Genomic DNA, 14006 nt, shown 5'->3' with positions numbered 1-14006 from the left:
CTCATCTGTCTGTCTGTCTGTCTGTCTCTTTGAGATAGAGTGCTGCTAAATTGCCCAGGCTGCCCTGGAATTTGCAATCCTCCTGCCTCAGTGCCCCAAGTAGCTGGATTACAGTTGTGTACCACTGTGCCTGCTCAAATTGCTTCTCAAAAGTAATTTTCTGCTTAAATCCGGTAGATTGTTAATATTTGAATGCTGCTTATTTCTAATTCCACAGGACTTTTTATGAATAGTGAAGGCACATTTATGCTCTAGTGGCTTTGCATCTCCTGAGCACGCAAGGGAGGTAATCAGGTGCATGCAAAAACCAGAGAGCACCAGGAGTCCTCACAGATAAGGCAGTCACCCAAGCAGGCCACAATAATATGACCCTATCATTCCCATTTCCATAAAAACAAGAAAATGTCCCAACTGTGTCCCAGCACACAGTTGATCTGCAAATGCAGTCAGAGCTCCACAACAAAAGTTCTGCATGCACAGACTTCAACCAAATTCTTATCAAAAATATATGGAAAATCCTGTAATCCCAGCACTTGGGAGGCTGAGGAATGGATGATCACTGCAAGTTCAAGGCCAGTCTGAACTACACAGGAGACCCTGTCTTCAAACAAACAAAACAAACCAAAAAAAATATTCGGTATGTATTTTTTCTTGTCATTATTCCTTGGACAATTCAGCATGGCAATGATTTACAAAGCATTTACATTGAATTATGCATTACAGGTAACCTAGAGGTGAATTAAAGCATATAGCTATTTGATTCAGCTATTCCTCTTCTAGATGTTTTCCTCAAAGAGCTAAAGACATCATATCATAGTTATCCATGCATACCCATGTTTATAGCAGCACAACTCATAACAGCTAAATCTTAGAAGTAGCTTTTGTGTCGACCAACAGTTGAACGGATAAAGAAAATGTAGTATTTATACACAATGGAGTACTACTTTGACATAAAGAAGGATAAACTTGATTCCTTTGTAGCAAAATGGATGCACCTTGAGACCATAATCTTAGGTGAAACAAATTAGACACACAAGCTTAAACATCACATGGTCTCTCTTACATGAGAAACACAAATTATAAGTAAAAATCAAAATAAAAGATAATAGGAAGTAGGGAGATCTTTTTCAATTGAGAAAGGGAACAAGAGATCGAGGGATGGGGGAAGGAAGGGAATAAAGGGGGATTAAAAAAAGAATTAAAATAAGTGGAAATAGAGCTTCGGCAAATGGGAAAGGGACCAAGACATGGAAGAAAAGCAGAGAGGGGCTGGGGATATGGCTCAGTGCTGCACATCTGCCTGGAAACCGCAAAGTCCTGAGTTTGATCCCTGGTACCGACAAAAAAAAAAAAAAAAAAAGAAAGAAAAAAGCAGGGAGGGAGGAGAGGGGCAGGGGACAAAAACAGAATTAATATGTGTTATATACTTGTTCCAACTCCCCACAATAAACATAATCATTATGTACTGCAAAATGAAGTAATAAAAATAAAAATTAAACCGAAAGTATAGAGGGAGATGGACATGATTATAGGTAAAATCTGTTCCATTTTGGATGAGATTTGAGCATTTACAGATTTTGTTATCTGAGGGAATTGGGAACCCACTCCCATGGATGAGGGACCACAGTATATTCAACTGTGTACATTAAAGCTATTCAGAAACAATGTCGCCGAAGTCAAGACTGGCTGAGAAAGGAGAAAATTGGTAAACCAAAATAACAAAAACAACTCATCCTCTTGTTGGTATCATTACTATTTTTTTTTTGGTACCAGGGATCGAATTCGGGACCTTGTGCTTGCGAGGCAGGCGCCGGAACCACTGAGCTAAATCCCTGGCCCCAATATTGTTACTTTTAGTAACAGCTACTGGCCTTTTTAGTTCATGTGGAAAGAATGATGGGAAGGCGAGCGTCCTGGTTACAAACCTGGTAGCCCCTGATTCTCTCCATCTCCTTGCTGGCTAGCGGGTTGCTCCTGACCACACACACCAGGGCCTTGACGGCGGCATAGAGCCCTTCCACGTCGGAGGCCATGGCCACCAGGCCCAGGATGGCCGCTGCGCCACCAATGTACTGCAAAGTAGTGGCAACAGGCTTAGGGACAAACGTTCTTACTCCTGATTAAAAGACAGTGAGAAACAATTAAATTCTCCGGGTCAACAAGAACCAAATAAAGCATCTTAAGTAGTTTGTTTCTAACTATGAATTTCAGTTTTTAAAAATCTTCTGCCCTACAATAAAAATTCTAAAAAACAAAAATTCACAAGTGCTTAAGAGAAGGCCATAAATGGCCTTGTACACACTTGGAGGAGCACACAGAGAGGACCTGGGTGTCAGGGTAATGCCAGCATCTGTGCTGGTTCCCTCTGGGTGACTGACAGAAGGGCCCCAGCGTGTGGAGGTGCTGGGGTGAGTGGCCAGCAGGGCTCTGCTGGGGATGCACTGCTGTGGCTCTGAGTCAGGATGGGGGTCAGAGGAGCCCATGGTGGGGACACGGCACTTCCTAACCCCAGGCCTAGGAGAGCACATCCCTGACCACGGCCAAGGCTCCTCCAGGCACAGTGATCTAGGGACAGGGCAGCTGCAACTCCAGGGAGCCCAACCTCACGAAAACACAGTCCCGACTCTGTGTCCATTTAAACCATGTCTACATTCCCAGCATTGCTATGAAAGGGATCATTTGATTATCACTTCCTTACTGATCAGGCTGAATTTAAAAAACATAAAACCAGTTGGGCATGGTGGTGAATGCCTATAGTCCCAGCTACTCAGGAGGCTGGGCGGGAGGACCAGGTGAGCCCAAAAGTTTGAGACAGCCTGGGCAACACAGAGACACCATCTTAAGGGGGAGGGGACACACACACACACACACACACAGACACACACACACAACCGACAGGCATTAATATGCATTTTATACTTCTATGTGCTTTGCAGTATTTGTAATATTTTCATTTGGTATGGCACTGGATTTTTAAAACTCCCTTTTAAGGCAGTCAGGTTCAGTCTTCTTAGTTCCTAGGTAAGGTAAATGGAGTTCACAGAGCTAATGCCTGACCTCATGTAACACAGTGACAGAGGAGGGGATGAACCCTACAACCTGTGAGCGCCTCCTGCGCCCTTCCCACTGCGTCACATTACTGCTGCAGAGTGAAAAGGACACAGAGCGGTGATCAGTACTTGTGGAGCTGAGTAAGGAAAAATACTTCGTGCTTTGTCGTGAAGGAAACTGTTAACAGCGCAATAGTATCAAACAAGAAAAGCAGAGCTAAGCTTTGTGTAGGTTACTGGGGCATAGCATCTGCCGAGGTCTGCCAGATCTTTGCTGACAGGATTCGAACGAACACAACACCAACTCTTTGTTAAACTAAAAAGGCTTTGCATATTAAAAAGGAATAACCACTGATTATGAATTCTGGAGGGCCCAACTGCATTTTGACTCAAAATCCTACCTATTCAAAAAAACCCCCCAAAAACCAAAAACAGAAAAACTAAAAAAAAAAACCTTGAAATACCAAATAAAACAAAAAATCCTTTTTAAACAGATAGCTCATATAAGGCTCTGTAGATTGTCCACCATTTATTACCAGTAGATGTGGTGTTTATATTCAGAAGCTGTTGTTTTTAGCCATTTCTAAATAATAGAAGAATTCATGAAGAAAACCACTGCTAAAATGAGTCATGAAACAATCAATAATCATTTTAAATTTTAATAGAAGTTTTGAATTTTTTCTCTACATGTAATTTGAAATTCATGGAAAATTACATGGAAGCAAGTAGCCAGTGTTCATTAGTGCTAAAAAGAGGGAAAATATTATATTACAGAAGTTTTGATTTTTAAAGTTGGCTGGAAATTGAGATTGTCACATCGATCTCTACTGAACGAGTACTACAGGTCCAGCTCCATAAATCACAAATTTAAACATCGACCCTCAAGTGAGTGCAGATTCAAAGGCCATGGAGACTCTGACATAGCACAGACAACTGAACTCACCCAAGTATCCAATCAGAGTGGCCCCAATGGTCCGCGCAGGCCCATTCAGGTGTCCTGCAGAATTGTGCACCAACTTCACAGGCGTGGCATTCTCGTGGGAGGAGATGCCTAACTAAAGAAGAGCAAAGAAAAATGTAATTATAGATGGAACAGCCTGAATCCTTTGGTTGGAAAAGAAACAAACTGTATGACTGCTGATGGTGCTCACTTTGGCAGCACATATACTAAAGTATTATTGTTGATGTATTTTTTTCTTTCTTCCTCATCAGAATGTTTTAAGAAATGGACACATTTTTTTTTTCATTAAGTTTACTGGTACATTTTAGGTATACAATACAGTCACATTCATCATTGGGATCTTGTACCATTACATGAGTATCTTGGTTCTTATTTTTTCTCTATTCCCTTCCTTTCCCTTCACCCCCTCCACTCTTCCCTATTTACAAAGACTGTTTCCATTTTTTTCCTTTTCTCGTATTTTTTCTTTTCCCTTCTTTTCTTTACCCTATCACTCCCACTTCACCTACTCCTTTGGACCTTTTCTTCCTATTTCACAATATCATTTATACATTTTGATTCTTATTTATACTTTTGGCTTCTCACACCAGAGAAACTATTTGGTATTTACACATGTGTTCTATTTATTTCACTTAGGAGTATGGCCTCAATGTGCATCCACTTAGCTATAAATGTCTCTAGTTTCTTGTTCTTTATGGCTGAGTAGTATTCCATTGTATATACATAAAAAAAACACATCTTCTTTATCCAGTCTTCAGTTCATAGACAATTGGGCTGTTTCCAAGTTTTAGCTATTACAAACTGTGCTGCTATAAAACATATATCGCTGTGGTATGATTCTTTTAATTCTTTTTGGAAGATACCAAGCAAGGGAATAGCTGGGTCAAATGGGATTTCTAATCCTAGTTCTTTTTTTTTTTTTTTTTTGGTACCGGGGATCGAACTCGGGTCCTCGCACTTGCACAGCAGGCTGCGAAACCACTGAGCTAAATCCCCAGCCCTCTAATCCTAGTTCTTTGAGGTAACTCCATATTGATTTCCACAGTGGTTGCACCAGTCTGCACTCCCACCAACAATGAAGAAGGGTTCCTTTCTCCCCACGACTCTGCCAGCATTTGTTTTTGGTTGATTTGTTGATAGCAATCATTCTTTCCAGGGTGAGGTGGAATCCCAGTGTTCTTTTCATCTGCATCTCTTGAATGACCAGTGAGGGTCAACATTTTTGATATATTATTTGCTGCTTTTACTTCTTTGTCTCAGAAATGTCTGTTCATTTCAGATGCCCATTTTTGAATTGGGTCCTTTATATTTGAGTGGGTCTGATTTTCTTAAGTTCTTTATATATTCTAAACAATAGACTTTTATCTGAGGAACAGCTAGCTGGTAAAAATTTTTTCCCACATTGTAGGTTGTCTCTTGGCTCTGTTGGTGGTTTCTCTTGCAGTGAAGCTTTTTAATAAGATGAGATCCCAGCTGTTGATTCCTTGGGGCACTTATTTTTTTAAATGTGTAAACACTTCCAACATGTGGAGACTCTTCAAAAGTAAGTCAGAGCTACTGAGGCACAGATGGCGAGGGGGTCTCGGGTTGCAACTCCAGCACTCTTGGTAACAAGGGACTAACATGGCCAATAGGTTGTCCTCACTCAGGTCCTCTGGTTCCCTGGTCAGTGAACATCTTAGCTTTGCTACAGATCCAAGAAAACTTCCTTCTCACATACTACCGAAGCATTCATAGATAAAGCGACGTATATAAAGGAAGTGTCAAATTCTTTGTGTACATACAACATACACACACACATACACACAGAGGCAAGAATTTACTTTCTATCACTCTTGTATCCTGAACAAAATCACGCTTGGCACATAGCAGGGGATTGATGAGAAGACGCTGAGTGACAGCTTACCAAACAGCAATTGTCAAAAAAAACATGTTTTCTTTTTTTGGGGGGGGTACTGGGGATCTAACTAGGGACCTTGCACTTGTGAGGCAGGTGCAGAACCACTGAGCTAAAGCCCTACCCCAAAATTTGTTTTCTCTAGTTTTCTAGAAAAGTTCAACTTCTCATTTGTTATATTAATTCTTATGTATATATTATTATTATAAACATAAGAATTAATTAATAATAGTATTAGTAATTATTAATATAAACATGAGATTAATATAAACAATGCACTCAGACATTCTCATTTTGAGCTAAATAACTGAATATGCTTTGACCTAAACGAGGAGCTTGATAAACCACATATAAGCAATACATGAGGGAAATAGTAAGACAAAGACTAAAACATGCTAACTGTAGTCCCAGAATAAAAGAGGGGAAATGCACCAGAAAGTTATTTAAAGAAATAATTATTGAAAAATGGAAACAAAGCTTTTTGTACATAGGCAGGGTAGGGGGCATAAGGAAGGATGGGATAAAATAAATTTTAAAAAATAAATTTTAAAAATCACTGAAAATTCATTCAATTTAGTGAAATAAACAAATTAAAAATTCAAGAGGTTCACTAAATTTGAATCAATATAAAGGTTTTTCAAAAAGCTTAAGTATATCATACTCAACTTAACTAAAGATCAAGATAAAAAGCAAATTTCAAAAGCAGCCTGAGAAAAGTTAAGTGGAAATATTATATACTTGCATCAGAAACTAAAACACAGAGATCCACCCCCAGCACTGAGGAGGAGCCTTCCGGGGCAAGGTACCACTGCCCCCAGAGTCAAGGAGCAGAGCATGCCCCCAGAACCAAGAAGGTGAGCTGCAAGGGCACCAGCAGCACACCCGCCCCCAGCATTGAAATGAGAAGACACATAAACAAATCTCAAAACCAGTCTTCCAGATCACCTAAAACAACCCCAAAGGGAAAGAAGATAGAACAATCAGATACTCAACCACCTGGACTCCCTGAACTGGCAACAAAAGATGATCTGGAAAAAATGAAATCAGAAATAATTTCTCAGATAACAACAGAGATTGTGCCAATAGTGCAAGATATGATTAATAAATCTAGAGAGGACACAGATAAAAAAATAGCAGAGCTGAGGAACATGATGGAATCCATAAAACACATGCAAACAGATTTCCAGGAGATTAAAAACTCCATTGAAAGTCTACACAGGAGAATGAACCAATGTGAGGACAGAATTTCAGATACAGAAGATAAGATTGCAATTAGTGACAAGGAAAAGAAAAATTTCTTTAAAATTGTAAGGAACAGCGAGAAATCAATCCAGCAGCTGCTAGACAATGCAAAGAAGAATAACATAAGACTGACCGGAGTCAATGAACAGGAGGGAGTGCAGATGACATAAAAAAAACTGCTCACAGAAGTGATGGCAGAAAATTTCCCAAGCAGGGGAAAAGAACCTGGCATACAGATAAGTGAGGCACATAGGATTCCAACTAGCCTTGATCAAAAAAAATCTACACATAGGCATATAATTGTTAAGATTCCAGAAACCCAACGGAAGAAAACATTCTACAAGCAGTTAGAGAAAAGAAACAAATCACATGCAAAGGAAAGCCCATCAGAATCACAGCAGACATCTCAATGCAAACCTTCACAGCAAGAAGAGCTTGAAGTATTGCAAGCCCTAAAGGAAAACAGCCACCAACCCAGATTCATGTACCCTGCAAAACTATCTTTCAAAATTGATGGAGAAATAAGATACTTTCATGACAGAGAGCACCTTAGGAACTTCATGAATACCAAACCAGCAATCCAAAAACTTTTAGACAATGTCCTAGGAAAAGACAACAAGGATCACAACCCCAGGAAGCCCAGCAGAATGAATCTGTCAGGCACAACAAGAAAATAAACCCAAAGGGGGAGAATTCAACAAAAAGAAAAAGTCATGACAATGATAAGTCAATATGTATCAGTTATAACCATCAACATTAACGGTTTCAATCCACCAATCAAAAGAAATAGACTGGCAGAATGGGTCAAGAAGCAAGATCCAACACATAAGAAACTGCATATAAGAAACACATTTAATTCAAAAAGAAACTCATAGACTGAAAGTTGAAGGGTGGAAAACAATACGTATGTTACAGGAACCAAAAAAAAAAAAAAAAAAAAAGCAGGAGTAGCTATCCTCTTTGCAGATCAAGTGGATTTCAAACCCAGATCTGAAACACTCTCATCACAAGAATTTCAGATAAGGGACAGTCAACTTGTATGTACAAATCTATTGTGTTTTCATTCCTCTTAAGTAAAAACTTAAGAATGAAACTGTTGGTTCTTAACAGTAACACAAAAAATTTGTATATTGTTTTCCAAAATGGTTTTCTCATTTTACATTCACATTAGCAGTATCAGACAGTTCTAACTGGTTCACACCTAAGCTGACATCTGTTCTTTTAAAACTTTTAACTTCATTGCCCTAATGAGTGTATAATAGGATCTTGTTATGGTACTGATTAGTATTTTTCTGATTCTAGTGTTCCACAACTTTTCTTGTGCTGTACTGGCTATTTATCATCTTCTTGTGTCTACTTTTCAATTGGGTGGTCTATTAATGAGCTGTAAGAGTTCTTCATATATTCTGGTCAGAGGTTATATGTATTATAAATACGGTTTGTTTAATGACTACTTTTCATTTTCTTAACAATATCATTTAAAGTTCTAAATTTTGATGGAATCTCATCAATTTTTTTCTTTTATAATCATGTTTTTTGTATCCTAGGAAATTCTTGCCTACCCTAAATTCATGAACATTTTCCCTTATAATTTTTCTTAAACTTTTATAGTTTTAGTCTTTCATATTGAGATTCATAGATCCTTTAAAGTTATTTTTATGTATGGAAATAAAGGGTTGAGGTTAATGTTTTGCATATGGATACCAGGTGTTCTAGTTTCATTTGCTGAAAACACTATCTTTTCCTCTGGTCTTGAATTGAATTTATGTTCTATAAAATGTTAATGTTAAATAATCTTTCAAAACTCAGTGGGCCATATATGCATAGTTCTATTTCTAGATTCTCTGTTTTATTCCAATGATCTATATGTCTTTCCTTATACCAACACTGCCTTGATTACTGTAGTTGTAGAAAGTCTTAAAATTAGGTAGTCTTAAAATTAGGTAATAAATGTCTTCCAACACTTTTTTTTTCTTTTTACTTTTCTAGGTCTTTTGTACTCCTTCATAACTTTTAAATTTCAATATCCAATTCTTCATTTATAGCAAGTATACACAGACCTGAATTTTTATATATACCTTGTGTTTTCGAATCCTGCTAAATTCAAATACAAGTGCTAGGGGCTCCTACAGATCTCTTAATATTTTCTCTGTAGATATCATTTCATCTACATATAAAGATTTTACTTCTACCTTGCCAATTGTGTCTTTTTATTGCCAGACTATTTTGGTTTGGGTCCATGTTTCAAAGTTTAATGGACAAATGAAGAGTAGGCATATCTGCCCTTGTTCCCCAACTTAGGGAGAAAGCATTGTATCTTTTCCATTCATATAAGGCTGAAAGTATGCTGGAAGTATGGAGTACATGGCTTATCTGTTGAGAAGGTTCTGCTCTACTTCTAGTCTCCTGATAGCTTTTACCATGAACAGCTGAATAATTTAGTCCAATACTTTTTCTGCAACTACTGACAGGATATAATTTATCAGTTAAAAGTTATATGAGTCTGCTGTTGTCATATAGGTAGGTTTTCATGCTAGGAACAGACTTTCTTTAACAGGTGCTACTCAAATTTTATATTTCCTCCAGAGTCAGTTTCATTAATTTGTCTTCAAGGTACTTCTTAGAAGTTGTCAAATTTATTTCAAAAAAGATTTTTGCAATATGCTTTCTGTATACTTTTAAATTCCATAAAAGCTTTGGTAATGTCTTTTAGATCTTGATATTATAATTTTAAAAATGTATAATGGATACTGTGTAATAGGAAGAAAAGGTCTAAAGGAGTAGGGGTAGGGGAAAGGAAAGAAGGGAAAAGAAAAAATATGACAAAATGAAAAAAATGAAACAAAGTCTTTGCAAATAGGGAAGGGTGGAGAGGGTGAAGGGAGGGCAGGGGAAGGGGAAAAAATAAGAACCAAGATACATCATGTATAGGTACAATATCCCAATGATGAATGTAGCTGTATTTCATACCTAAAATGTACTAATAAACTTAAAGGAAAAAAAAAATTCATTTGAGACAAGAGTCCTAGAATAGCAAAAGCAATTCTAGGCAACAGAGACATGGTAAGGGGTATCACAAGCCCCAACTTGAAACTATACTACAAAGCTACTGTGATAAAAACAGCATGGTACTGGCAAAGAAACAGACCTGAGGACCAGTGGAACAGATCAGAAGATGCAAAAACAGCTCCAGACACACTCAGCTACCTCATCTTCAACAAAGGAGCCAAACACCCTCACTGAAGGAAAGACAGCCTCTTTAATAAATGGTGCTGGAAAAATTGGGTTTCAACTTGCCAAAGATTAAAACTAGACCTATATCTCTCACCATGCACTAAACTAAAATCAAAATGGATTAAAGATCTAAATATTAAAATAGAAACACTAAACTGGCTGGAACAGAGGTTAGGTAGAACTCTTGAAGACATTGGTGTGGGAAACGATTTTATGAAGAAAACCTGTGTTGCCCGTGAACTAGCACAAACAATCAACAAGTGGGAGCTCTTCTTATTAAAAAGCTTCTGCACTGCAAAAGAAACCACCAACAGAGCCAAAAGACAACCTACAATGTGGGAAAATATTTTTACCTGCTGTTCCTCAGACAAAGGTCTACTATCTAGAATACAAGAAGAACTCAAAAAAAATCAGACCTCCCAGATTTAAAGACACAATCCAAAAATGGGCATCTGAAATGAACAGACATTTCTCACACAAAGAAGTAGAAACAGCAAATAAACATACGAAAAAATGTTCAGCATCACTGGCCATTGGAGAGATGCAAATGAAAACAAAGCTGAGATTCCACCTCACCCCAGAAAGAATGGCTGCTATCATGAAATCAACCAATAACAAATGCTGGTGCGGCTATGGGGAAAGAGGAACACTGCTCCATTGCTGGTGTAGACTGGTGCAACCACTGTGGAAATCAGTGTGGAGATAGCTCAAAGAATTAGGACTGGAAGTTCCATTTGACCCAGCTATTCCTCTGCTGAGTATCTTCCCCAAAGAAGTAAAAGAATCATACCACGGTGATATATGTGCACCCATGTTCATAGGAGCACAGTTTGTGATAGCTAAAACTTGGAAGCAGCCCACGTGCCCATCAACTGGAGACTGGATAAAGAACATGTGTGTTTTTTTTTGTTTTTTAATAAAATGGAGTACTATTCAGCTATAAAAAATGATAAATTAGAGATATTGATAGCCAAATGGATGCACATTGAGGCGATACTCTTAAGTGAAATAAATAGGACACATGTGTGTAAATACCGAATAGTTTCTCTAGTGTGAGAAACTGAAAGTGTAAACAAGGACTAAAAAGTATAATAGATAGTCTTTGTAAATAGGGAGGGCAAGGGAATGGGGAAAAAAAAAATAAGAGCCAGGGGAGATTATGTAAAGGTGCAAATTTCCAATGATGAATGTCATTATATTGTATACCTAAAATGTACCAGCAAAATTCATAAAAGAAAGAAACTAGAAGACAATGAAACATAAGAACAACACATTTAAACTGCCGCTAGGATAAACAAAACAACACAAACAAAACAAAGGTCACTGCAGAAGACTCTATCAAGAAATCTATTGTTCAGGATGAAGACTGCACTCTCCTTTATTACTGTTGTATCAGGTTACCAATGACTCAGTGTCTTAAGACACATGTGTTATCTTACTGCTCAGTTCTGAAGGTCTGAAGTAAAAACAGGAGATGAAAAGGCTACAATCTAGAGGTTGGCAGAGCGCTGCTGTGTCAGTGACCCTAGAAGAGAACCCATTTCTTGCCTTTGTCAGCTTTGATCGGCCCCTGGCACTCTATGGCTTGAAGGGCCCTTTCTCTGATTTTCGCTGCCCGCAATGAGAGCTGAGTCCTGTCTCCTCACATACAATTCCTCTGAATTATTTTATCTTCTATCATAGTCTTGTACTTTTAGGAACCTTTGTGACTCAACTGTGTTCATCTGGATATCTAGCATAATTTTCCTAGGTCACTTGATTAGCAACTTTAGTATAATCTGCAAACTACATTCCCCTTTTCTACATAAAGTAAAACATTCATAGGTTCTAGGAATTAGGGGGCCTTATTATATTGAAAATATTAAAATACTAAATAAAAAATTTACAAGTAAAACGCAAATCCAAGACATGCACTATTTTTCACAACCACTCAAACTTGGGCGGTAGCCACACTGAGGTGGTGAGGTCAGCCTAGTGCACAGGAAGTCGCTCTGCTTACCTGTTTAGCAATGGCTTTGCTGTCCAGCTTGTTGTACACCTTCCGGATCCGCGCTACAGTCAGAGAGGACACGGAGAGTGCATAGAGACCAAAGGATACCTTCTCCTCTGGAACTAATGACACAGGTGAGGGCACGACACCTTCTGACTTGGCATCTTTACCTTCAAAAGAAGAAGAATTCTTTTCAAAATCATGAGTAATTCTCCACACCCTAACACAAATTTTTAATTCTAACTATCATTTTTTTCTGGTACCAGGGATCAAACTCGGGACCTTGCGCTTGCGAGGCAGGAGGCGGAACCACTGAGCTAAATCCCCGGCCCTCTACCTATCATTTTTAAGTGGGTACACTTGCAAGTCTTTTAAAGTGAAATTAGGAAGCTAAATTTAAAAACTGTTAATTTTCAGTTCTTCATCTGGCTCTTAATGATAAAAGAAAAGATGATCTAGTCACAGAATTTATATTCCAAGTTCTACTCTTAAAATATGCTTAACACATAGAGGAATGTAGAGGAGATAGAATTTTAACTGCTATTTAACAAACTCTAAAGCACTCCCCTGGACTGCAAATGACAAAGGGAAGGCATGGAGTGGGCTGCCTTTGTGTGCTGCAGTGTAAGTCTTGCCCTAGCAAGAGCTTTCACTTACACCCCAGTGTCCCCAGCCAGCATGGCACGAAGGTGGAAAGCATGCACTTTGCAGCTCTACAGGTTGATTTTGAGAATGTGTGTGTTTACTTGGCCAACTCCTTCTTCCTTTCATGAGAGCCGCTACACTTTATTTTCATTTTTAGTTTTTTAAGACAAGGATGGCCTTGAACTCACTATGTAGCCCAGGCTGGCCTTGAACTCACAGCGATCCTGCCATCTCAGCCTCCTGAGTGCTAGGATTACAGGTGTGTGCCACCACACACAGCTGAGGGTAGCTACACTTTAAAGTGCCTCAAGTAACAGGAGAAATTACAAAAAGAGGGTTGAGTCACACTCATAGAGGGGCTAGACTAACATCTTTGAGCTGGTATGAAAAACTGGGTAATTAGGGATCAGGCATAAAGGCAAAATCAGTAAGGCCCAGGGCATGCAGTGGAGGACAGCATTTTAACCAGAAGTGAGTAGCCAACAGTATCACAGTGGAGAAAAAAGTGAAGAAAGTACAGCTGCACCTTCTGTGTACAAAGCATGCACACTGCTTCGAGAACCAAGAGCAAGTTACTCACATGGCATACACACCGCCTGAAAGCTCCCAACGTAATTTGGTCCAAGTTCATAAATGGTAGTGACACTGGAGGGAGGCAACACTTCTTCTAGAAAGTGGGTGGGCCCGAGGCGCCACACCAGAGAAGCGATCTGGCGCTGCGCAGGGGGGGTTCCGATGTAGGCGTAGACCGTGCTGACCACTGGGGGGTTCGCCGAGCCAGATCCCCCTGGCGTGCTGTGGACATAATGAAGCTACCAGGAAGACAAGCATACGAGATGGGGGGAAAACACTGTTATCAGGAAATCATCAACTTTAGCATGTTTATTTTCATTACCCCCCCCACTCCCCCATGAAGCAACTTTACAAATGTACCAGAAGAATTCCTCTGGGGAATCCAGGGCAGGGCAAAACTCGAGGATCTGTCAC

At 39.1% G+C, this 14006-nt stretch overlaps 1 protein-coding gene across 14 annotated transcripts in view; it reads right to left on the bottom strand.

The window, feature by feature from the left end:
- Wdfy3 (WD repeat and FYVE domain containing 3) overlaps window positions 1-14006 on the bottom strand; it is a 304615-nt gene that overhangs the window by 110160 nt on the left and 180449 nt on the right. For all 14 annotated transcript variants that reach the window (XM_087199311.1, XM_087199312.1, XM_087199309.1 and 11 more), the window contains 4 exons: window positions 13600-13831; window positions 12384-12544; window positions 3994-4105; window positions 1926-2116 (listed from right to left, as the gene is read on the bottom strand). In XM_087199311.1, the coding sequence (XP_087055437.1) occupies window positions 1926-2116; window positions 3994-4105; window positions 12384-12544; window positions 13600-13831 (696 nt within the window). The remainder of the gene's footprint in view (window positions 1-1925; window positions 2117-3993; window positions 4106-12383; window positions 12545-13599; window positions 13832-14006) is intronic.

Source organism: Heterocephalus glaber, unplaced genomic scaffold, assembly GCF_053883595.1.
Source record: "Heterocephalus glaber isolate CG9 unplaced genomic scaffold, H.glaber_assembly_v1.0 deba00001698, whole genome shotgun sequence".
NCBI lineage: Eukaryota > Metazoa > Chordata > Mammalia > Rodentia > Bathyergidae > Heterocephalus > Heterocephalus glaber.
Note: the sequence above shows the minus strand (reverse complement) of the source record. Positions and strands in the feature narration are given on the sequence as shown.